The sequence below is a fragment of the Amyelois transitella genome, chromosome 17, assembly GCF_032362555.1.
Source record: "Amyelois transitella isolate CPQ chromosome 17, ilAmyTran1.1, whole genome shotgun sequence".
Classification (NCBI taxonomy): domain Eukaryota; kingdom Metazoa; phylum Arthropoda; class Insecta; order Lepidoptera; family Pyralidae; genus Amyelois; species Amyelois transitella.
The window spans coordinates 8,680,104-8,703,710 of NC_083520.1; the positions used below are offsets into that span (position 1 = coordinate 8,680,104).

At 33.0% G+C, this 23,607-nt stretch overlaps 4 protein-coding genes across 4 annotated transcripts in view; 2 read left to right on the forward strand and 2 right to left on the reverse strand.

Moving 5' to 3' along the window:
- The window catches only part of LOC106134215 (NPC intracellular cholesterol transporter 1), a 50,894-nt gene extending 46,674 nt beyond the window's left edge, over positions 1 to 4,220 (forward strand). The window contains exon 23 of the mRNA XM_060948941.1: positions 1,001 to 4,220. Within this exon, the coding sequence (XP_060804924.1) occupies positions 1,001 to 1,134 (134 nt within the window). The 3' untranslated portion in view covers positions 1,135 to 4,220. The remainder of the gene's footprint in view (positions 1 to 1,000) is intronic.
- A 6,836-nt stretch (positions 4,221 to 11,056) lies between these two features.
- On the reverse strand, positions 11,057 to 18,645 carry LOC106138820 (sarcoplasmic calcium-binding protein, alpha chain). Its single transcript, XM_060948835.1, has 4 exons — positions 18,511 to 18,645; positions 15,321 to 15,499; positions 13,894 to 14,127; positions 11,057 to 12,094 (listed from the first exon to the last, which is right to left on the reverse strand). Exons 1-4 carry the CDS (start codon positions 18,560 to 18,562, stop codon positions 11,972 to 11,974), a joined length of 588 nt encoding a protein of 195 aa, XP_060804818.1. The 5' UTR covers positions 18,563 to 18,645; the 3' UTR covers positions 11,057 to 11,971.
- Positions 18,646 to 19,579: 934 nt separating this feature from the next.
- On the forward strand, positions 19,580 to 20,745 carry LOC106138819 (thioredoxin domain-containing protein 15). The gene is made up of 2 exons (XM_013340099.2): positions 19,580 to 19,744; positions 19,860 to 20,745. The coding sequence occupies exons 1-2, from the start codon at positions 19,693 to 19,695 to the stop codon at positions 20,684 to 20,686; spliced, it is 879 nt and encodes a 292-aa protein (XP_013195553.2). The 5' UTR covers positions 19,580 to 19,692; the 3' UTR covers positions 20,687 to 20,745.
- Positions 20,746 to 20,788: 43 nt separating this feature from the next.
- LOC106138818 (glyoxylate reductase/hydroxypyruvate reductase) lies at positions 20,789 to 22,995 on the reverse strand. The gene is made up of 3 exons (XM_013340098.2): positions 22,504 to 22,995; positions 21,837 to 22,098; positions 20,789 to 21,575 (listed from the first exon to the last, which is right to left on the reverse strand). Exons 1-3 carry the CDS (start codon positions 22,638 to 22,640, stop codon positions 20,940 to 20,942), a joined length of 1,035 nt encoding a protein of 344 aa, XP_013195552.1. The 5' UTR covers positions 22,641 to 22,995; the 3' UTR covers positions 20,789 to 20,939.
- Positions 22,996 to 23,607: the final 612 nt, after the last annotated feature.

Consider the following 23,607-nt stretch of genomic DNA (forward strand, 5'->3'; position numbering starts at 1 on the left):
CATCACATTGTCATAATATAATATAATTTCCACTAGCATAAAAGCGTTTTTATTTTATTTTAAGTTGTAAATGTTGGTCTTGCATGTCTCCTTATTTTGCATATCCGTTTATATTTATTTATTTATTTTTGCTTGTATATTGGACCTTTAAAGATGCGGTTACACGGTTTTATTTGGTTGTTTAATTTATAGCTGTATTACCATAACCAAGCACCAACAAATTATGTAAACGATTTGCGCACAAAATCTTCATGTATGTTGATTGTTAAAAATATGATTATTACATTTACTTCGACGAACGTTTAATTGTATCCAAGCTTCTACATTGAAATGATCACGCCACTTTCCCGGAGGGGCGGCAGAGAGAGACTCCCACCAAGATCCTCAAAATATTTAATTTTCATAAAAGTGACATTACAAAAAAGAGGTAATTAAGATTTTTGAGCCGTGGTTTATTTTTATCAATGAAATACTTCGTTGTAAATTTTAAAACAAGAACACTTTTTTTTATTACAAATGGTTTTGTTCTTTTATCTTCGTTTCCGCCACCACTAACCACTATGTTGTTTTGTGCCATATACTAACAGTTGGAGGTAAGATTTCAATAGAATAAATATAATTATGCAATAATATCTATCTCTTTCGAAAATACTTCTTATCTCAACAACTTGATTTGGACATAAATACTATTCATTATATTCATTATATTAAAATAAAGCTGTAAAATATTTTCACTATAGGGAACTATCATTAATTCAAACTTTAAGCTGCCAAGAATCGTTAGATTTGGTCACCATTTTTAAAAATAGGCGTTATATTTTTTAGTGTTGCTTATATTTACTGTATTATTTTTTGCTTTAAACATTTTGCACTTAGTCAACTAAACTATTTTTTGCTTATAACCATATATCACATTCGTGGTACCCAGATTTCGGTATTTTCAAATTAAAAAACTTAAATATAAGCAGTTGATCCGTCAGGCAGGCGTTTATAATTCCAGGTTCGCCGATGAACAAGCAAAAACTGGCCAATCAGATGCGGCGCGGGAAGGAGATGACCGTAGCGGAAACCTCGCTCACTCGAGTAAGAGACGCAAGTGGACACAGATATACTTATGTACAGAGTGTGGCGTAGGCGTTGTTTGGGCGATCCAATTTGTCAGTTCTATAATGTATTAACTCGGTGGTATCATAGAATTGTGAAGTTTATTTTTGTAATGCAAATGAAGTTTTGTTTATTTACATTTTATTATGAAGCAGAGTGAATCTCTTGCGAGATTGACAAAGTAACTATGTGTGCTCTGTTGTAAGTTTTATTTACTGTGACAATTATATTCATCTGGTAACACCAATTTAAACAATAAAGGTCTTTAACAGTAAAGATACGTTTGTATGTCTATGCCGATAATAATTCGGCATATCATATAAATTAAAAGAATAAAACAAATTGGATCCTCTGAATAAACCAATTGTGTGCGCACCCCGTACCGAAATAGAATGGGCATTAACAGTTTTTCATTCATCGAGTAAGAATTCGTTTCGTGTTTTAGTATCGGTATTTTTGATGTATCGTTCCGTCCGTTCTAGTTCGGTGGCACACTAGCGCCACACAATTAAAGTCTCACTCGAGAACCTGCAGCTCGATTTTATCGAATCGATTAAATCGAGTTCGATACGATCAGGTACAAAGCTTAGCATCACATTTGTAATATTTGATGGGTTGCTTTTTCAGCTATACGTAAGCAACATCTTCGTCTTAAAACTTACTAATCAATCTGTGCTAGAAACATTTGTGGGTAACAAGAATGAAAAGAAATACTAATGCTTCAGTTGCAAAGATTTTGCATAAAATAGGTTAGTCTAGAAAAATATAGTAAAATCTCTTTGGGAGCGACCAATATTAACGATTTATTTGATCGATCGGAATCGCTATCTGTGGTTTAAATACACTTGCACTTTGAAGTAGATTATGTGCTTATGTTTCTCACGCTTATTTTTTTATATAATATAATAAAGTTGATAATCTTTTAAAAATATATTAGATCACGGTGAAGAATTGTAGCTACTTTTTAGCAATAAAAAAGGGGTTTTTTTGAAGAAAATAGATAAAATACGTTAATTTTAATTGAAAATTTAATTTTGTGACATAATTCTGTTCTTGCTCACTGCATATTTTTCTACCACAGCTTTGATGGGACGTCAAGCTAAGATTTCGATGCGCGCCGGTACGAAGAATCGAAATGATTATATAAACATGTGATGCAGGCTTTGTAGAGGGAAACGCCATGGCTGTGCGGGGAACCGGTTCTCTTCCCATTAATATGAGGCATTTATTGTATAACAATTTACAATATGTGACAATTCTAAGGTAAAGGTTCCGTTTTGGAAGTGTTTCGTCAGAAATGGGAAGCATTTAAACCTTTTTGAGCCGAACATTTGGCTTCGTTGCTTAAAAATCCACTTCCACCTATGGCACCTAGCGAGCTAAAAGTTAGAAAAATAGTATATTGTCTAGTTTACTTTTACTAGGTATAAAATCCAGTGAGATATTTATAAATGCTTACTTAATCTTTATATTTAAATCTCGTCACATATTGTAGGTTTAAGGATAAGGTTCTAACCAAATATTGGTATATGGGACTCCCTTTTTCAAAGTACGTATCGGTTGATAAACTTTTTTTATTCGCCTCACACTAAAATTATATACACATTATTTTATTTGATGCCAATACGTGCTTGTTTTCTTCAAACACAAAATTATAATGTTATTCGCATGTATAATGGATGTTTAGATGTTTAATAACGATCATTCCTATTTCATTTCGAATTTAAATTTTATTTTTATTTATGTGTGATCGCAATGCGTGTAGTATGTAGTCACTGCCTTAGTTTTTTTTTTTTAGCGCACTTTTGTTTGTATTACTTTCAGTTACAAAGTACTTATATTACTCAACTGGTACTTAAACCCATCTCAAGATCGAATAGAAGGCGTGACATTTAATTGTAATTTTGATTTTATTTTTTCATATATAACGCTATTATATATAGCAGTATAGCATATTTTTCTATATTGATCAATGTAGTGGTTGCCACACCGCTGATTGTGAAGTTTTTTTTTATAAAAATATTAAAGGATAGTTATTTATTTTGTGCGAATGTTAGTTTAAGACTACATATTTTTTAAACTTTCTGTTGTTGTAAATGAAATGTCGCGACATCGACTTGTATACATTGTTTTTTTTTTGTGGGTAGTTGATCTTGTCAATTAACTTTATTCGCATCTGGCAATCCTAAGTGTCAATTAAAAAAATGTTGCCATACTCTATTTTCAAATGATCGATTTGTAAGTTACAGAATGAAAATCTCTATCTCATAGTGTGAAATCAGTATTTGAAACTTATTAAATTATTTTGGGTAGTAGTAAATTACTTTTATTTATTTCGGATAGTAAATCTATTTATGTTGTTGATAATAAAATTTATGGCCTTTGTAAGTGTCCCTTACTTTTTATCTCCGCTTATAAAATGATCACGCAATCGTTGGCATTATAAAATCACTAATTTATTATTTTTTTTATAAGAATAGTGCAATTTTTTTTGTGGTCACATAATTTTTATTTTTAAAACACTCCATTCGTTTTTGCTTTCAAATGAGAATTAAATGTATATAGTCGATATCATGACCCAGATGTACCGCCATGCACACTATTATAGTATACACTAGTATACCTGAGTATTGACTAACTGAATGGGTGATAGAGCCTAGGACTAACCGGTGTAAGTGGCAGTCGGTGAAGGTTTAGCTCAAACTAGCAAGGAATCCTAAATTCAAGCGGCCATCTGCTTTCAGGTACGTTAGCCACGCGGAAATTAAGAACAAATTAAATTAATTATTTTTTTCGAATAAACTTATTTTGTTTAATGTAATTTAATATCTAACTGTATTATTCGTTTGTGATTTCTCAAAGAGATTTTTTTTTATTTTATGTTAAAACGCCCTCTATGTTCCTATTAATGTTTTAATAGATTGCAATTGTACTGTACTTAGTTATTTTTCAGTTTCGCATGTAATACACAGTTTATAATTTGTATCACAAACTGGAATCTCTTACTTAAAGTTAGTACTTAATTTAGAGGGAAATAGATTTTCTACATCCAAAGGTAAAGGCTTAAGTGTGTCATAATGTAACACGATGCATTAGAAATAAATTATGTTTTTTTATTTAGTTGGTTTTATTTTTAGCTTAGTGCACCTTGCATGTCGAGACACCATTTTATTTGCCTTTTTAAGTTGGCATGAGTGAAATATAATCGTTTTTAATGTCGTTTTACGAAAAGCTTCGTAAGTTTTATCTCACTATGTGTCATGTATACATATGCAGTGTTGCTATACCCCGTCGAAAGTGTTATAGACGAGAATATTGCCGAATTATAAAAAAGAGAGCGCTCTGCAATTGTTTCTTTTTATAACGCACTCAAACACAGCATGTGTGATGATATAGAAAAGATATTTGCAAAATTTGCATAATTTTTGCATTCCTCTAAGACCATTACTGTTTGGGAATGAAAGAAATAAAACTTGGCTATATATGTGCAGATTATTTAACTAGGCTCTAGCTGAGTGCTTTGAAGGAAATAGAATTCATAGGAGCTGACTGACTAGAATTGAAATTAAATATTCATTAAATGCCTCTTCTCCAATATTAATCTAAGTAAAACTACCAGACTTGGTCCGACGTTCAAGCCGTGATAGTATGTTTTAAACAAATTATATTTCGATCTTGTCTTAAAGCAGAAAAAAACTATGGATTTGGTCAGGAAATTTCGTTTGTTTGCCAAAAATTAAGTACTATTATATAGCATTGCTGCTGTCATGTAGAATATTAGTATTATTATAAGAATTGTGACATTGGCAAAGTATGGCCAATTTATTCGTAGAAAAAGATTTGCTTGTTTGGCTATAATTTAAATGTCAAGGTTAAATAAAACTATTACAACATATAGTATTTATTATCAGTTAAATTAAGATTATAATTCCGCTAATAAAATGTTTGTATTTTATAATATTTTTTTTTATTATTATTATAAATTAATAATAATAAAAATAGTGATGCTTAGCTTAAAACAATAACGGAACGAGACACTTGTATAAAAATATGCTTGAATCGCACTAGTTGGCGAAATATCACTGGAATTGCATGCTTAGTTTGTGTTAATTATGTATTAAAAGAAGCAAAATAGAAAATTGCATTCTATCTAAATTAACTTAACAAACATTAGGTTAAATTAACACCTTATATGCCAATTTTCTATTTTGTAATAAAAAAATACCATGTCATCCATTATCATCAAAAAAAAGGTCCAATGTACAACTAGAGACATCCACCGAAATACTAATGTTTAAATTTTTTCCACTTGCAAATGAAAGGAGCTTCTGAGTCCAACCCAAGCGAACGTAAGGAAAATTTGTTTAATAGTAAAATCAAATCACAAATAGTTACAAAAATTGTGAAGTTTCCAACACGATATTTCACAAAAAAGTAGTGCACGAAAATTTATTGAATTTTGATATATTCCTGAAGGTTATACCAAAATTATGTCAAGTGCACTAGTAATTTTACATATTGAAAATAATTCACAGCCGTTGTTCACTTTCAGTATCTGTAGTTAATATGAGTACACTAGTATTTATAACTTTGTGTTATCTGTGATATCAATGGCACTTACTGGAATTTGTTAAGTACCTATTATTCTAGGGCTGTGTCATATGCATCTAAATTTGAATTGAAAATTGTTTACTTCATTAAATGATTAAAATTCCTTTTTTTTTTCTTAGGCCCCCTCTAAATCGGAGAGTCATTATAATTATAGTAACGATTATAGTATTTTAATCCAGTTAGGCAAATGCTTTTAAACGGTAAGAAATTGAGAAAAGCGTTGCATTTTGGAACGATATTTACAATTTGAATACTTTTCTCATTCGAAATCATAATAAAAATTATTATTAAATCATATAAGAATAGTTACACACCTTAAAAGTAATCTCATTATATCAAACTTATCAGATGCTTCACACCTCTATAATTTCCGTTTAATATCTAAAGTCTCATAATTATAATTGTAAATCCATAATATCAGATTCCAGAAACTATTCACGGAAACGAGAATCTATTTTAAATATTGATAAATAATTTTTATGTGAATTCATTCATAGTTTTTACATATATTATTTGTGAAAATGAAACATTTATAGCTTTTCATTGAATGCCATAATAAAATATTCACTTCACAGCTTAACTGTGGTAATCGTATGTAAAAAAAATACTTACCTATCTCAAATTATTGCATCTGTTATTATCGTAAATTTATTTGGATAGAAATCATTCATCATATTTATTAAACGTGCACTCTTGTAGTTTATAATATCACTACGCATGCCGATGTAAAAGCATTTTTTTACAATTATCGATGTTTATTAAATTATAATATATACAATTCCATAGTTGTAGCATACATTAACTAATTTTGATTTTCTACACAGGTATTCAATAAAGTACGTTAAAATTGCTAGAAACAAGCAAATTTCAACTGGATTAATAATGATTTGAATTTGTTGCTGAAATTATAATTCTTTTATTATACTAACTAAAAAATCAGTAGACAGCATTGTAAAATAACTGCAAAATAGGTCTTTCTATCATTATTATGTTTGCTTTGAGTGTTATTGGTCGTCCATCTTCCAAATTACATTTCTTTTCTCAAATGTTCTTATGAACATTTTATAAGCATCCTCTTTTATCTAGGCATAACCCGTCGTCGGGGACGTTGGCGAGTGCTCACGCGACGGGGTCCTACCTACGGCAGTCTAGACACGACTGAACCCAGGGCCTCAGGGAGCGGCACAGTCAACGGCCTCACCGATGAAATGTGAGAAGTGACGCGCAATTTTCAAATTAGGAATCCATTTTTTGATATTTTTTTTATAATTTTAACCGTTACCTAATCGCGCAGAAGCAGAATACGTTAACGCGCACAAATCAACCAATCAGATTGCGTTCGTAAGGAAAGGAGCTTTGTGAATGGTTGATTAAAAGCAACTCCGCTTGTGTGGGATTTCTTTCAGGTTTCAGTGCCATTGTTTGTAAGTTAGAATGCGAATGATAATTATGGGCCTTCTCTTCGAATTTCGCTCATACTGATACTAAAGTAACTAAGATGTAGCTCCACATTTTTATCCTCGTTTTAATTGGCGAAGTTATACATTTGATTGTAGAAAATATGTCAAAATGGTGTTCCTAGTTTGATGTTGGCAAAGAACTAAGATTTACAATTATGGACGCGTATTCAGTGCTTATAAAGGATATTATCGGTAAGTGTAACAAGTGTGGCTTATTGTAAATCTTAGATGTCTAGTGATGTTGGCGGCATTATCATAACCCCACGCGGGTGAGAGGGAGACAAGAGAGCTTTTATTATTAGGTAATTTTAAGTATCGGCGACTAAAGTCCTGATCTATCGATTAAATCTTATATTATAGTTGCAAATCGAAATTAATTCATAAGTAGTATTGATTTCAGCCTCGTTGTACGCATTGTTTATTGCTGGACAACCTATATTATTTTCTCGTAAAGGTGGCAGCACTTTTTTGGCCCTGAGTTCGGATTAAAAAAAATTATTCCACAAGAAATTTATATAACCTTAAATAATTATACATTTTTCTAGTTAATATAATTTTGTTATGTGTGTACTGTTCAAGATAAAAATACTCGAAATGAAATTGAACAGTTTGCACACGGATTATACTTAAATAAATATTTACCATTTTTATATTAAGAGTATCTATTGAAAGGAAAATAAGGTAACACATTCAATATAAAGCGTCCATGAACGAAACCTTGAGATGGGATCCAGGGACTATATTGTATACCTAAATAAATATAACAAAATATGATATACTATGTTAGAAGTGAAAGCCCCAAACGAAGAATTGTCAGTTTTATGGGAAATGATAAGGACAAGACTAATGATCAAGTCATATCAATTAGCTATAAATAACGGTGAGATCTCCTATTTATCGAAGTATTTTCACTCTTGCTTCTGAGGTTAAAATGAACGAAAACTTTTATAGAAAAATCTTAGTCATATTGATATTATGTGCAACAGTGTCTCCCTCTTTGAATGTATTTTGGATATGAATGTGGAAAAAAATTATTCTTCCGTTACCCGAATTTTTTTAATTTTGGTGATGACGATATGTCATGATCTCTTTGTACTTTAACTTTAAGATTAGAAATAGTAATGCAAACTAATAAATTTGTGCTATAAGTATGTATAATCGACTGATAAAAGAAACTATCCAGTTAAAACTGTGATTGGCACCTAATCTATTTTTTCAAAAAGAGATATTTGTCAGAATATTTCTATTAAAATTGACTCGTTTGGTTATATGTTTAAGAGATATCAGTTATATCACATTAAAAATGTTTATCTTACTAACTGTCTCTTACGCAGTGTTACAAAACGACTTCCGCAAATAATTACTATCGTTTAAGTAAAGCTTTTATTAAGCTATTAAAATACCAAAAAAATTATAACGGACCACGTGTGAATTATCAGTGAAGTACCTAGTTAATTATTCAACTTGTGAAAAAAAAATTCTGTTTAGCTTTAGTAGACCTAGAAAATGTCTTATTTTATCTTTGAATAATATTCTTAATACAAATTGTAAAATTAGCTTTGCAAATGAGTTTTTTGTGATTATCTTATGATTTGTCCATTATATTGATATTATTAGATTAGAAAAATCTTCAGTTGTGTTAATTTAAGTATTTTACGATAATTATAAACATTTTTGTGTAAATATTTACGTATAAAATGATGTTTTTTCAAATTTGTCAATGGCTTCAAATGAATTTTAACGTCACTAGAAACCTACTTCATAATTTAAAATAATCCAGTCAACTGTAGTCCTATAGGATTCTGGCTGCTGACCCTAAAAATTTATAAACTGTGTCATATTTTAAAAAATACCGCTTTATCCGTTAACGGTTCCTGATGAAAGTAGGCAAATAAAGTCTACCAATGTTACTGAATCTGAGAGACAAGTTCTGAGACAACATTTCAATTAGAACAAACTTCAAAAAAAACGACTGTACTAATTTAATTAACGATTGTGGAAAAAGATATGCGGCTTCAATTCTGAAGTTAGTATTTATTCAGTGCTGCCAGTAATACCGGAGATTAACTATTTAATTTAAATTTGTTATTATTCAGGTCAGAAACTTGTTTATTGGGAAATGATAAAATTTCAGTCTGTTGCTATTATATTCATTTAGTTTATTATAGTAAATATCGTTATTAAATTAAAATATTCTTCGTTCTTATTATTTTAAGGTTTACATATCTTTTATTATAAATTGGTAGCTTCGTTAAATATCTAATAGTATCGACACTATTCTCGTTTATTATGATTTGTTTGTAAAACTTAACGTTATAGTCCCATATTTATCGTTAGAATTATAGCATTTTTTTTTGCGTGTGCCTTCTAAAGTCAATTTGAAGATAATCTAGGTAATAATAGTTTTTCATTGGCCTCTGAAATTAGTGATAAATACAATAAAAATGCATTGCTCTAAAACACACATTGTGAGAGAAAACATAATAGAGGATTCAGGCAAAGAATATGTTAGCATGATCCAAGTTGGGTTTGGGTACTTCTATTAACATGGTCACGCAAGTCAGACGAGAGTCACTTCGTGTGTTTACCTGATTTGCCCAATCCCAGGTCGTGGTCATATCGGAACCCCGGGCTCCTTCCCAGGGCGTTTCAGTTAACACTTTTTGTAAAAATCTTAATGACATATATCATTTTAATTTCATTTTCTTCACTTTAACACCCATCATAGCATCGGACTTCGTGTGACTTATGGGAATCAAATAATATTTTCTTGCAAATTATTTATATGTATCACTATTGAAATTTCTGGATTGGAACTGTTAATCCTGAGGATAGTATGCAAGAAAATTTTGAGAGTCTTTTTATATAACCATTTATCAAACTTATCACTATAACGGATAAGTATTAGTTTTGGTAATTATATATAATTATATATAGTTAATATATCTATATAAATATGTATGTAGTTGATTTTGCTTATAGTATTAATAAAATGGCTGTGTTGATACACGTAGGTTTTCATCCTAGAGTAACTACATAAAAATCGCTGGAAAAGATCTCTTGTGGGAATAGAGTTTTTAAAGAGTTATTCTCGATCTTCGATAAGGCATGTCTCATCTTCCCTTTCGCTTTAACTCCGAGGTTGAACAAGAAGTTAGAAAAAGAGAGAAAATAGGACTTACGCCGTCGAACTCAACTGAAATGTTCTAAATTGATCCCGTGAATTTTTTGACTCTTGACAGTGTATATAACAAAATTTTATTTTATCATGGTAATCTTCTGAAAATTCCAGTTTTTTGATTGCTGCTTGTTTGTTATATGTATGTTATATTTACTATATAATAATTATTGCTCATATTCCATACTTACTTTTTATTTTCAATAATATACAGGCACTTTGACATTGAGGTTTTTTTTAGGAAAGTAGGCTTAGCTTCTTGGTTTCCGTAAATTTTATTCATTATGAAATTTTATTTATTCATTCAATTTTGTAATATTATTTAAAACAGGTGTTACAATTATACCTCCCCAAAGTTCTATTTTTCGACATGTTTTGTAAATTTTTACAATTGTACCAATGACAGCAAGTAAAATTTCGAAGGTAGGCTCGAGAAATAGTATTGAAATTTGCTTTGATTTGACATGTAAGTAGGTATAATTTATATATGTATCCGTTTATGTCAAAAATTGCTATTGTACATACCGTTTTCTTCAGATATATAATTGTATATGATATGATATCCAAATATTATATAATAAAAATATTGAGTGTTAATAAATTCTGTGTAATAGCGTTTATAATAAAGTAACAAAAAATATCGGAATTTATTATTCGCATATACCTATAAAATAAAACTCAAAGTAATTTGTTTATTCTTTTATTGTAATCGTAATAATTTTGATGTCTTCGTTAACAAGAATATTTACAAATAATAATATTTAAGCTTGACTAGATTCATTTTGTAATATTGAGCACAACAGACAACATTGCCCATACATTCCCCACAAAGTCTTCTAATAGTTACTGCCTTTGTACACAAATAGCATATCGTTAAACTTATCGGCTTGTTTCGTTCGTCTATGTCATAATTATAATGATACCATAATAATCATTAATCAAAACCATAAGTGGGAACTAACATTCCAAAAATCACACAACAGTTACAATTAAGTAAAAATAATCCGTCTTAACAATATCACGAATAAATATAACATGGGTAACAATAAAAAATTAAATGTTAGGAAAGAATAATGCCATGTAACAATATAACTAGCATCGTACTTAAGAATAAACTATTTTAAGTATTTTGTTATTTTTAAATAATTTACGTAATCGGGAACGCATCTTTCGCGCGCGATTGTTGTGTTGTTATTTTGGTGCGGTATCGATGCGGTGGTTCTATTTTTGGCGCGATATTTCGGGTCGTAAAGATAATATTGTAAATATAGAGAGTATAGCTTCCCGTGACGTAGGTAGTCGGTGTTATGTACACAGATATAGCAGATTTCCCGCGTTTTAACCTTCATTGCCTAACAATGTATTTTAAAAGAAATTTGCCTTGAAACTTGTAGCTGTTCTCATTTCAATTAGGGGATATAATTTCAATATTAGGCCTTTAAAGTATGTCTTTTAGAAAATAATAGTAGACACACTTTCTATAATAAAATTATGCCTCGTAAGGCTTTCTTTACACCATTAAAATGAAGGTTATCAAATCGCATTTACGAATATAAAGTTTCATTTTAGTAATGTAAAGTGGGTGTGTCATTCATGTGCTTAAGAAATAGAGGTTTTATTATATTTCTAAGGGCCCAAACAGGTGCTTAGCTTGGCAGTCGTCGTTGACGTCCCCCAGGAACTGAGCAAATAACTCCTGGTATCGCGATAGTGTGATGCCCCCTTTCCTCCTGTCGTCATCCTGGAAATAAAATGTAAATAAGTATGGTAAACAACAGGTAAGGTAATTAGTTAGATTAGTAACCAACGTCGATTATGTCGTTCATGAGTTTTCTTCGTTTGTTACAGTAGCGCCATCTCTAGAACTACCTGCACATAATATCGGGTTTATTATATTTAGACGTGAAGAAACGAACACATTTTTGTATTGTGAAGTTTTAATACGTACCTTCTTTTAAAATTGCTAACATATAAAGAAATTTAATAAAAGGATGACGAGTCAATTAAAGCGTTCATTTGGATGAATGCCAATGGCGAAAGCTCTTTATTAGTTTTATTGCATAACTTTTTCTTTAATGTTTCACGTAACACATAGTATAAAAACTCGTCCCGTGTGTTTATTATTGTCGTTATACTTAGTAAAGTTTCTTATACGGAAAAAAATAGTTTAGAAACGGAATTGCTAGTTGGATCAGTTACTCATCAAATAAAACAGATTAATAACCTAGTCTTTAGAAATATTGATGACAATAGGTTACAATTTTTGACAAGCAAAGACATTGAATAACTCTATAGTTAATTATTTATGTTTACGATGTAAAATTTAATAGTCAAAGCAAACAAATAAAAACGCTGTTGGCTTGTCAAAGCGTTTTTTTTTTCAGTATCTACCACGAAGCGAATAACAGAAAGTCGCGCTACATGACCGGCGTTCTATGCTCTGTATGCAAATATAGGTTTTCTTGTAATATACCTGTCAAGATTTATTTAATAACCGGAAAATAACGTTCTGTGGATTTCTCAAGCAGACATCAATTGGCGCCCAGTAATCGTTACGATGAGAGAAACATATATAATATTCCTTACTATCTACCAGAAACTGGGCTCGTTTTTCCATTACTACAGAATTATAAATAGGCCATCACCTCATAAATTTTCTAAGTAAAATTTGACTAATCGTCGGCTTTTCTACAAAAATTCTTCAATTCCAATATATCTATGGACGATGGCTAATCTAAATGCATAATAAAATCCTAAAATAAACCATATCTCTTCATAAGTAACATGACGTGTTTCATAAAGGCATGATGGAATAAATCCATGGAAATTATATGTTCTCGCCAAACTTTGCGGCAGTGCCTAAATTGAACCCTTTCACAGCTGTTTTCAGTCAGAAAATTAACTAATACAGGCTAATACAAATCGTCATTGACATCAATCTCTATCGAAGCTGTTGCCAACACGTCATTTCGTGGGCTAAGGCAAACACATTCATAGCTGTAGAAATAGCTGACTAGGTAGAGAGATCTACGAGTATTAAGATCTTTAATTTTAAACGTGTATAAAAGCGATATTGATGATTGTAGGTAGACAAATCATTAAGATTTAGCACAAGCTCAACGATGAGCGTACTAAAAAAATTATCGATAATTACAACTTTATTTTAGGATCCACTCAGGAGGACTCAAGTAAATGAGTTACATGACATTCATCTTTTAACCGGGGATTGTCTCCAAGACACTTTATAACCCAGAGGCAAGATAATGTTTAAGGGCAGCAGAAAAACCTTAGAACACTAAATTTACTATATAGTAATATACTATGCTAGAAAACTTATATAAAATAAGTAATTTTTGGGGAAAGTTATTTACGAAGTACATTCTTTATATGGATCAGTATATTTTGACATTCGGGTCTAACCACCCGAAACCTATTATAGGATCAACTTTGAAAATTAGACAAAGTAAACTGTAAACAATAATCTTGGATACACACGAATGATTGTTCGAATTCCTGATAGAAATTGCTGTAAATACTCACATTTAACAAAGTGTTAAAAGCGTCGTCGATGACCTTAATGTCTTCAAGCACCATCCTCTGCACACAGTCGTATCTGTACTCCTCTATGCCGATCACTCCATCAGCATTAATGTCAATCATTCTAAAGTTGGACTCGATGAACGCTTTCATAGCTTGTGGAAAATCATCGTACTTCTTCCCCACACAACTATTTTTAACAGCTTGTTTGAATTCCTCAACTGTTATCATCCCATCCTGAAATTTAACTAATTCTTGTTATAAGCAGTTAATTGTTTGATAATAAATTTAATAGCATCGCTTGGTTATAGCGTGTGTGCATAGCGCAGTGTAAATTGTACCTAAGTATTGGTGCTTCGTGCGGTGTTATGTGTTATCTGGAAAATAAGTAAACCAATTCAGTTTTTGAAGAAATTTTGTCTAAAACATCGATTACAACATCAACATGCTTAGAAAATATCGCGCCTATACGTAGACGTTTAGATTAAAGGGTCCACAGATAGCCACATCTTGTTGAGAAGTTGTTTTCGTTAAAAATTATAGAGTCTAAAGGAAAAAATGTCACTCACACACCCAGCTATAAAATAAAATACTTTAATCTATAAATGGGACATATTTTTATGTGAAAAAATATTGATATCCCGTAAGATTTAGAAATATCAAAAATATTTGGTTTCACACGTGTGATCTGCAGGAAATATTACTCGTACATAATTACATGAAAGTTATATATTAAAACGTCTGCTAGATAGTGTAGGACGATTTATAACTCGTTAGTAGACGGCTAAAATGATAAATGAACACCCCACTCTGATTAAGTGGCTATTTGCTGCCTAATAACTCCCCGTGGGTCTCGGTACTCTTCACAATATTAACAGTGTAGAATAAACTATAGGCATCTTACGAGTATAAGCATGTTCTACGGAAGAATAGAAAATTATCGTTTGAAAGGCCCCATGCTGTAACCTTAATGATACTGCAAAATTTTCCTAGGCGCATGCACTATGGAAAACCGCCGACCATTAACGCTTTTGTCCTAAAATCAAACATATTTGAAGCGTTATCTGTCTTGAGGAAACTGCTAATAATTTTGTTTTGCGCAACAAATACATATAATCACGTTTATATCCCTTGCGGGGTAGACAGAGCCGATAGCCTTGAAAAGACTGATAGCCCACGTTCAGCTGTAACATGTATTGTAAAATCATAACGTCACCATTTTAGTCTGTCAAGAAGATTTGTCTGATGAAATTGCGATAATACATTAAAAAGAAAAGCGAAAGAAGAAGTAGACTAGCTAATCGATCGTTCCAAATAAACCACCACAACCAAGTCCCTATTAGACAAATCCAATCAACGCGTTAATTCGCGACGTGCCTTGTGCCACCGAAAGCAGTGTAGCGTAGAGTAATTGGAGTGTGATAACCGACATAGTCTGGCACCTTGTCGAAGTCAGCCAGCTGGGTGATCTCCTCCCAGAGACTCAGCATGATGTGCTGGTACTTCTGCAGACGGGCGGCGCTGCAGTCACCTTTGCCTTCCAGCACGCAGGAGCGCAGTGCCAGGCATTGGAAGTCGTGAGAGTCTAAGTAGCCGTTGTTGTCAATATCTGGAAGAGTGGTTAACTGAATGAGAAGCTGACTTCAGGCTGTTTACCGTAGAAGAGACCTTCAGACGATGAATGTCTAACATTCAGGTTATCATCTGGTGTTTACTTTAGTCATTGGTTGTGTTGTTATCATTAAATTATTATGGTGTTTTGCAACCAAAGCTTTCTGCTCTCCTATATACGCCAATGTTTTGCTATAATCCTGGATACGTCCTATTATACTCCTAAATTCCTATTTCAAGTCAACGTGTTTAAGGATACAGAGAGAAGTGTTTAGTGTACATACTTTTAATTAAATGAAATTCTTATTTTTCAGGACCGAGTCCTATTTATCATTGATACATGATTACAGAGACAAATTATTGCACTTGAAAGTTGCTCGTTCAGTAACTTCTCAAACATTTGTTTCAATGGCACGGTCAATGAAAGGAAAAGCTATTTGGAGCTCTTCAGTCTCGACATAGGCATGTGAAGACCTGACTGAAGTATGTGCATCTCGCATTCCCGGGACGAACTCACTTCGTCGAGTCAGTTCAATTTCTGATCAATGTCGCAAGAGATCTCACACTCGTGCCCATTTGGCCCGCGTGGCTTGTAAACAATAGCATGTATTAAATTAATAGTACGTCGTATGCCAAGACCTGGGATACTATGTTTCGCAATGCCTGGGATAGTTCATGATTGACAGCGTATCGTTTTGCAAGATAGAATGGAATTCGATTGGATGATTGTATAGGTTAATAACATTTGCTGTAGAATTTTTTAAAGCAATAAACGTAAACAATAGTTAGATTATGTTTGATTTTAGTTTTTTCTAGGTTTGCCATTAGAAATACCAAGAGTTTCCTGAAAGTTGTCGATAGCAAATAGCTGGTATATTTTAACTGTTTTGATCAATCCTAGAGTTCATTGAAATATCACACATATTAGTTAGGAGAAAGAATACTTGAAGGCATCTATTTTAATATAAAATATATAGGGGTAAATTAAATTTAAGTAGGTACCTGATATTGAATGTCTTTACCCTAAAAACAATACTATAAAATTGTAAACATCTATCTAAATCTGTATATAAAACACGGTAAATTGTGATGTGGGTAATATCAGTACATAGTATAAAAGTCGCTATTTTAGTCTGTTTGTCTGTATGCTTAAATCTTTAAAATTACGCAACGGATTTTGATGCGGTTTTTTGTAACAGGTAGAGTGATTCAAGAGGAAGGTTTTTATGTATAATAACATTTATAATTTTGCACCCGTGCGAAGCCGGGGCGGGTCGCTAGTAATGTATAATTAAAAGCCCTTTCCATTGATTGACATTCACCGCATCAAGATTAACATTGATCTTAGCTGAAGAATCGGCTATTTTAAGATCGTAGTATTGTGACGTAGTCTATTGTCTAGTTAATTATAAGCTTTATATTGTTCCTGGCACAATCAATCCTAGGACGCAGCTGCACTAAATAATTATATATGTAGTCACTATCTTTAAATATCTCTAGATATATCTCGTATATCATCGTACAATTTCCCGGTTCCCTCCATGTTTTCCTCAGATTTCACTTCACAACACGCAGTTTGCTTTCTGATCCACTTGACGGTCTTTGCAAATTATCTTCTGTTTTTTTGCTCATTTAATAAATTTTTTTACGTTGGGTCTGTACTAGTTTTTCCAATTGATGCTGTTACTTGAATCTCACAAGATACATTATTCATATCCTACTCATGATTTTCTAAATGTTGTCCTTTTTGGAATTACTTTATTATTAATTAAAACCATTACTTTCATTATCATTATAAGCGAGCATTATAAGCTTGCTTAGGTATTATCTGTTGGAATATCCATGAAATCCCGGGCTACAGGATTTTTTGGCGTAATATTATGAAAAACATAAAACTAATTTTACTGAAATTAATGCATCTGATCAACATTAAGAAGAAATCTGTCAAGAAAATGTAACGACTATTTTGATAAACAAATTGCTTGGTCGCTCATGTGTCTTGTACGGAAAATCTCAATTTTTATTTCGACTATTAGGTATCTATCGGAAATTTTCGTGCCCGTGTATTGAAGGTATTTTTAAAACTCCTAGCTACCGTTTAAAAAGTTACACTGTTTATGTATTTATATTAATTTACCAGTCGTCGTAAATTTTATGATACCTACTTAGTAGTGGAAAGGTTAGTGGTAATAAAACAACTGAAGGAAATTTATTAGTAAAGCATAGTATTCTCGGGAATATTTCCAATTTACATTTGTTTCCTCAAATTCATGCTGATGGGAACGTGACGATTCAGATAATGCCTTATGATATTAGTGGTATCATACCCAAGAATACCTCATCCCTAGTTGGCTCGTTAAGAACACGATCTATCGATAATAATGATAAAACGTGTAATGCATTTAAAATTAAACTTAAGGCAAAATTTATTTGTCGTTAAGTGTTTGACAAAGAAGAACTGCGTTCATACTAAAAGTGATCCCCTTTCAAAATCTAAAAGCCAAGCAGACTGCATTGTTTATCAATGAACCTCCAGCCGGCTGCAAGAGATTCCGCGGAAAGCGACACACGCGCCGCGATTTATAGTTTCTAAATAAAAATATCCGAGCGGTCGTAAGCGACAATGCTCGATTAACTCCTCTGAAATACATCACGTAATTACAGAGATTTATATCGTCAGACACTGTTGTTCTGCCTGCTTAAACATACGATTAATTTGTTTGGTCAATTCTGATTCCTATCTGATATTTGGGATGCAAAAACACGCCGCTGTTATAATATAGAAAATAAAGAAAGTTATGGTTAACCAAATATGTATTGCACCGGTGCCTTATCAGCTAGGTAAGAAAGGTTACCAGTTATCAGAATGAAAGCATTCCAACTTCTCATAAAAGTCATGAATTCGCACTGCTGTTTTCTTCAGGGATAGTTTGCGAAAATGAGATAATACATCGGGATCAAAGGGCTAGATTTCCATGCTCCCAAGCGTTGAAACCACACAGCACTCACCATAAAGATACCGCACAACGAAGGCGACTCTGTTATCCCATGCGTAGGCCATTTTGACGGTGAATTATTATGTTTCGCGAGGCGAGGCGCGCGCGGCGGTCTATCGGCGACTGTTGCCCGCCGCGCACGCCACCCCACTCGGAATAACCAGCGGTAGTTAGTTCCTCTTCACGTTGGCCAATGTTTGTGCCAATAATTGCACCAGCCTGGCCTGTAAGGTAAGGCTTGGCTGTTCCCAAGTCTAAAACAAACAACATTGGCAGAAGCGCAACCAAACATTGGCTGTGTGTCGATTACAGTACCAGCCGAATCGTCATCGACACCCTAAATATCCCTACGACCGATCAGCTGGTCTCTGGGAAGACCACAAGGCCGCTGTTGCAATATTTGCGCCATACAGTTACTCATTGCTAGATAATGCTATTAAGAAATTCGTTTGAGTGATGACATGGCTAATTAGGTCTTCATGAGTCTTGTGTTGACTCCTGAATAAATTAATTGCAACAGTGTTTTATGATTTATGGTGTGAGTTGGGTCATGTTAAATGTGTCAAATTTTACCGTGCATAAGTTCTTCTTCCTTTAAGTTTAATACAGTTTACCTACTTAGTTACTTAAATCCCGTTACTCCCACTAGACCCTGATTAAACCTAAAATAGAGATAAAATCTTATTGTGTTGCACGTTCATTTTAAAAACCAAAATTAACTTAATTAATTCACTAACCTAAACGTGGCCTTTCAGTATTTTTAAAGACTGGCGGCTCTGTTTACCCCGCAAGGTTTAGACGTAAGTTAAATGTATGTATGTTAAATTAACTAAGTACTTAATACAGTGCATACAAGAGAAGATTTTAAACGATGAAAGCAATATTTAGAACTTTAAAAGTAATGCATTTACATAGGTTTAGGGTAGGTAGGTAGTGGTTTGTGAAGCACAAATCAATAATAAGGCCGTATATACTTAGTTTCTTTGCTTGTAGCAAACGGTAGAGTAATTTTGATGTCAGTGTCACAAACAGGAAAATCAATGTTGAAAAAAAGGTTTTTTTTTGTGAGTGTCAAAATCAAAACTGTCAAAAACGACGTAAACATTGAGAAAATAAATGTACCTATGCTATGTATGTTTCCTTCCAAAATTTCTAAATATTGTGGATTGAGGCTAAGTGTAAAAGTATTCTTATAATGTATTCTAGCGACGGTTTATTTATTTTATTTGTGGGGTTAATAGTTGCAGGTATGATGTAGTAACTTCATAAAAAACTATATTGAGAACTAAAAAAATATTACTCATCACTATTATAATATGTAGTTACACTCGACCCAATATATAACCAATATTTCTTTTATAGTATTCACAACGCCGACAATACAATTTGACATGGAAGATCCTATCGTGGGCATTCCAAGATTTGTGGAGAGTGATGAACCAAACGTAGACGAATCAGAATCGTTGCTGTCCAATGTGGTTTCCGACGTCAACAAGACCCTAACTAATCTCTACAACCATGTTACTTCAGCCAATGTTACTACAGATAACCAAACACAAGCCGCAAATGAAACAAAGAAACTAGTCAAATGTAAAGAAATTTTGTATGAAGCTGGACTTGAGCCGTCAGTAGAAATAATCAATGGCAGTCATCTAGCGAAACTGTTGCAAGTAAAACCTGATATAACTAGTAGAGATATGGAAGCAGATTGTGTTTTGGTATTATTCTATGCGCGAGCTTGTCCTTTCAGTGCACATGCTGCACCACACTTCAATGCATTAGCGCGATCATATCCTAATGTTAAAATGGTTGCCCTTGATGCTTTAAAATACCATGGTATTAATGCCCAATATGGCATAGTTGGTGTACCAACATTAAAAATGTTTCATAATGGTCGACCAGTTGGTAAATTTAATGGGACTGAATATAACATCCATTCTTTTAGTAAGTTTGTTCATACTATTACAGGGCAGTTCCCTCAAGCTCTTCTTGTAATGTCAAAGGATTTCCAAGGACCTGTTTCTAGTGTTGTTGAAAAAGACACTGATTATTTCTTAGTGCTGTCATGGCTGTTCATCATTGTTTGTTCAGTTTATTATTTCATGCAATCAAAATGGTGGCAGATGATCGTGGAGATGGTTCAGAACAACTGGCGGGAATCAGAGGCGCAACATGAACATAATGACTAGTCAACTTATTTTTAATTAGGTAGGAGTAACTTGTTTTTATTAAATATTTTTTTATGAGATGGTGTCTCTTTTTATTAGCTATGTATGTGTATGCTATATGAATGCTATGGCTTTGTTTGTATTTGCAAATCCATGTATTTTAAACAAATTTTCAATTTTGTATGTTAGATTTGCACACAATAAAATTTATTACCTACAAAATATACATATGTATAACAATAATTTCTCTTATATACATATAAAGTTGTTTAATTTACTTTAATTCTGCTGGCATTTCAGTGCCTTTCAGAGCAGCTAATATATTCCTTGCAGTCAGATCACTCATAGTATTCCTAGCTTCTATAGAAGCACTTCCAATATGAGGAAGTACTACGCAGTTCTTCAGTTTAAACAGTGGACTATCCAGAGGTAATGGCTCCGGAGTCGTCACATCCAACCCAGCAGCTCTTATTGTGTTACTTTTTAAAGCTTCGATAAGTGCATTTTGATCGACAGTGCCTCCACGGCTTGTGTTAATAAAGATAGCAGTTTTCTTCATCTTTTCAAAGGCGGATTTATTGAAAATTTCCTTAGTCTCTGGTACGAGAGCAGCACAGCATATAATGAAGTCGCTCTGTGCCAGGATTTCATCAAAGCTTACTTTGATAGCTCCTACTTCTTTGGCCTCTGGTCTTTCACTGCGGTTGAAGTATAAAATCCTGGCTGTGTTGAATGCTTTGACTCTTCGAGCGACAGCTTGTCCGATTCTGCCATAACCGACGATGCCGACAGTGGCATCGGCAAGGCCAGGTCCTGTCATCCAAGTGGGTGCCCAGGACACCCAACCGCCAGATTTTGCTTCATGGATAGCTTCGGGAAGACGCCGAGATGTTGATAGAAGAAGTGCCAACTGAAAATTATTTTTATAAGACTTGTTAATTTTTATACCTTATATATGTATAGGAAATATGAATTACAAATACATAGGTACCTAATTTTGTTAGGATTTTTCTGGGCTAATACGTTAAATGTTTCTACATAAGAAATGGTTTGATTCATATTTTTAAACTAGAGACTTTATAATATAATATTTTAAAATCATCAATACATTTTTAATTAGGAAGAACTCAGAACAGTAGTAGCTGATTAAACGTAAGACAAACCAACTCACTGTTAGTTCTGCAGTGGCATCCGTCAGCACATCAGGAGTGTAGCCAATCCTAATGCCTCTCTTCTTGCACTCCTGTACATCAATGTGATCATAGCCCACTGAGATTGTTGCCACTACCTTCAGACCAGGCCCAGCGGCATCCAACACCGCCTTGTCAATCTTGTCAGTCAGAGAACAATATATTCCATTGGAACCCACTACATTTTTTAAGAAGTCTTCCCTTGGTACAGGTGATGGCTTATTCCACATATTGACTATACATCTGAAAGTAAAATTGATAATTTGTAAAATTGGTAATTTTGGTTAGGTAGAAAACAGGTCTTCAAAATAACAATTGTTTGTTTTTTCCTTATAACCAGGGTCATGTAGTTTAGACAATAGTTACTTCATTGGAATTTTATGATTTTCCCACTTTTATATAATTAGTGGGGATAGATTTTAGATGTCAGTTGGAAGATACCTGGAAAGAACTTCCATCTTTACAGGTATCTTCCAACTGACACAAACACTTTATCTTTTTAAGAAACACAATTTGCTTGTGTGCCAAAACATAATCCTGACTATTTCAGAGTATTTTCTTAATAAGCAGTAAGAAAACAAATGGGAAAGTAGATGGTATATCGGAAAACAAGCGACTCGCAAGCGATCTTATCCAAAATAAACTTACTCTTTCTGTAGTAACTGCACTCCACACTCTGGCATGTCAGAGCGGGTCACATAAACTTTATGTTCGGAACTCATGTTTCTCAAGAATATACCGCGCGACAGTCTCGATGAAACAGTCACAATGCTTTTATAAAACATGAATCAATACAACCGGTACAAAACACTTTCCGGGTTTTGTTTCTTACTCGTCCACTCAAGGCCGATCAATTGTCTGGCAAGTATTTAGGAGCGATATTCTGTGGCTTTTCGCCTTCTTGGCCCTTAAAAAATGAAGGTTTTGCGAGATAAATCGTGATGTGAAGCGCAGCAACGGTGGCAAGAATAACCTTGCCTTTGGTGGATTTGATAAACGATGGTCCGCTCATACTATCACAATATTAAATGAGCGTTTAATAAAATTCGGATGATCACGATATTAATTGCTATTTCTAAGTTATTTATCATGTGATAGAAAAAATGATAACCTTTGTTGTTTTGTTATCGATAACCTTAAAATCTGACAATGACAGATTTAAGTATTCCATTTTACCAGTGACATTAATGTATAAAAAAAATATTCCTCTGATAGACTACGAGGGAAAATCAAATTTCTGCGGGTTTATTTGGGAGATCTATTTAATTTTTTTGAACACTGAAAATGTACAAAGTTTCTTCAAAAAACTAGGACGCCTCAGAGTTTTTGTTAGGTAAACAATGTTGAAGTAATGAAGATTATAGTAAGGTTTCACCTATTACTACTTATGTCGCCTTCTACATATCTAAGTAATCAAGGTTAGGTGATTGTGGTGAATATCATGTGGATTATTTACTCTGGTCATTTGGTTTATAAATAGGACGTCATGGTTGATTATTATCAAAAAGCCTTGGGATTAGAAGGCTAAATCTCTGAAGGTCAGGCCGGTAAAAACAAAATGATTTAATATTCTAAACATTGCTGTCCAGCTACACTGACCATAGTTTTGTTTCCATCTGCTCTATCTACTCCGGAAGGGATAAACACGTGTGTGTTGTATGATGAGGAGAACGTTTTTCGCATAAAGCTTAATTAGGTAATTAACGTAGGCATTACGTTTTGGGTAGGTTGGGAAAGTGTTCTTTACTTGCA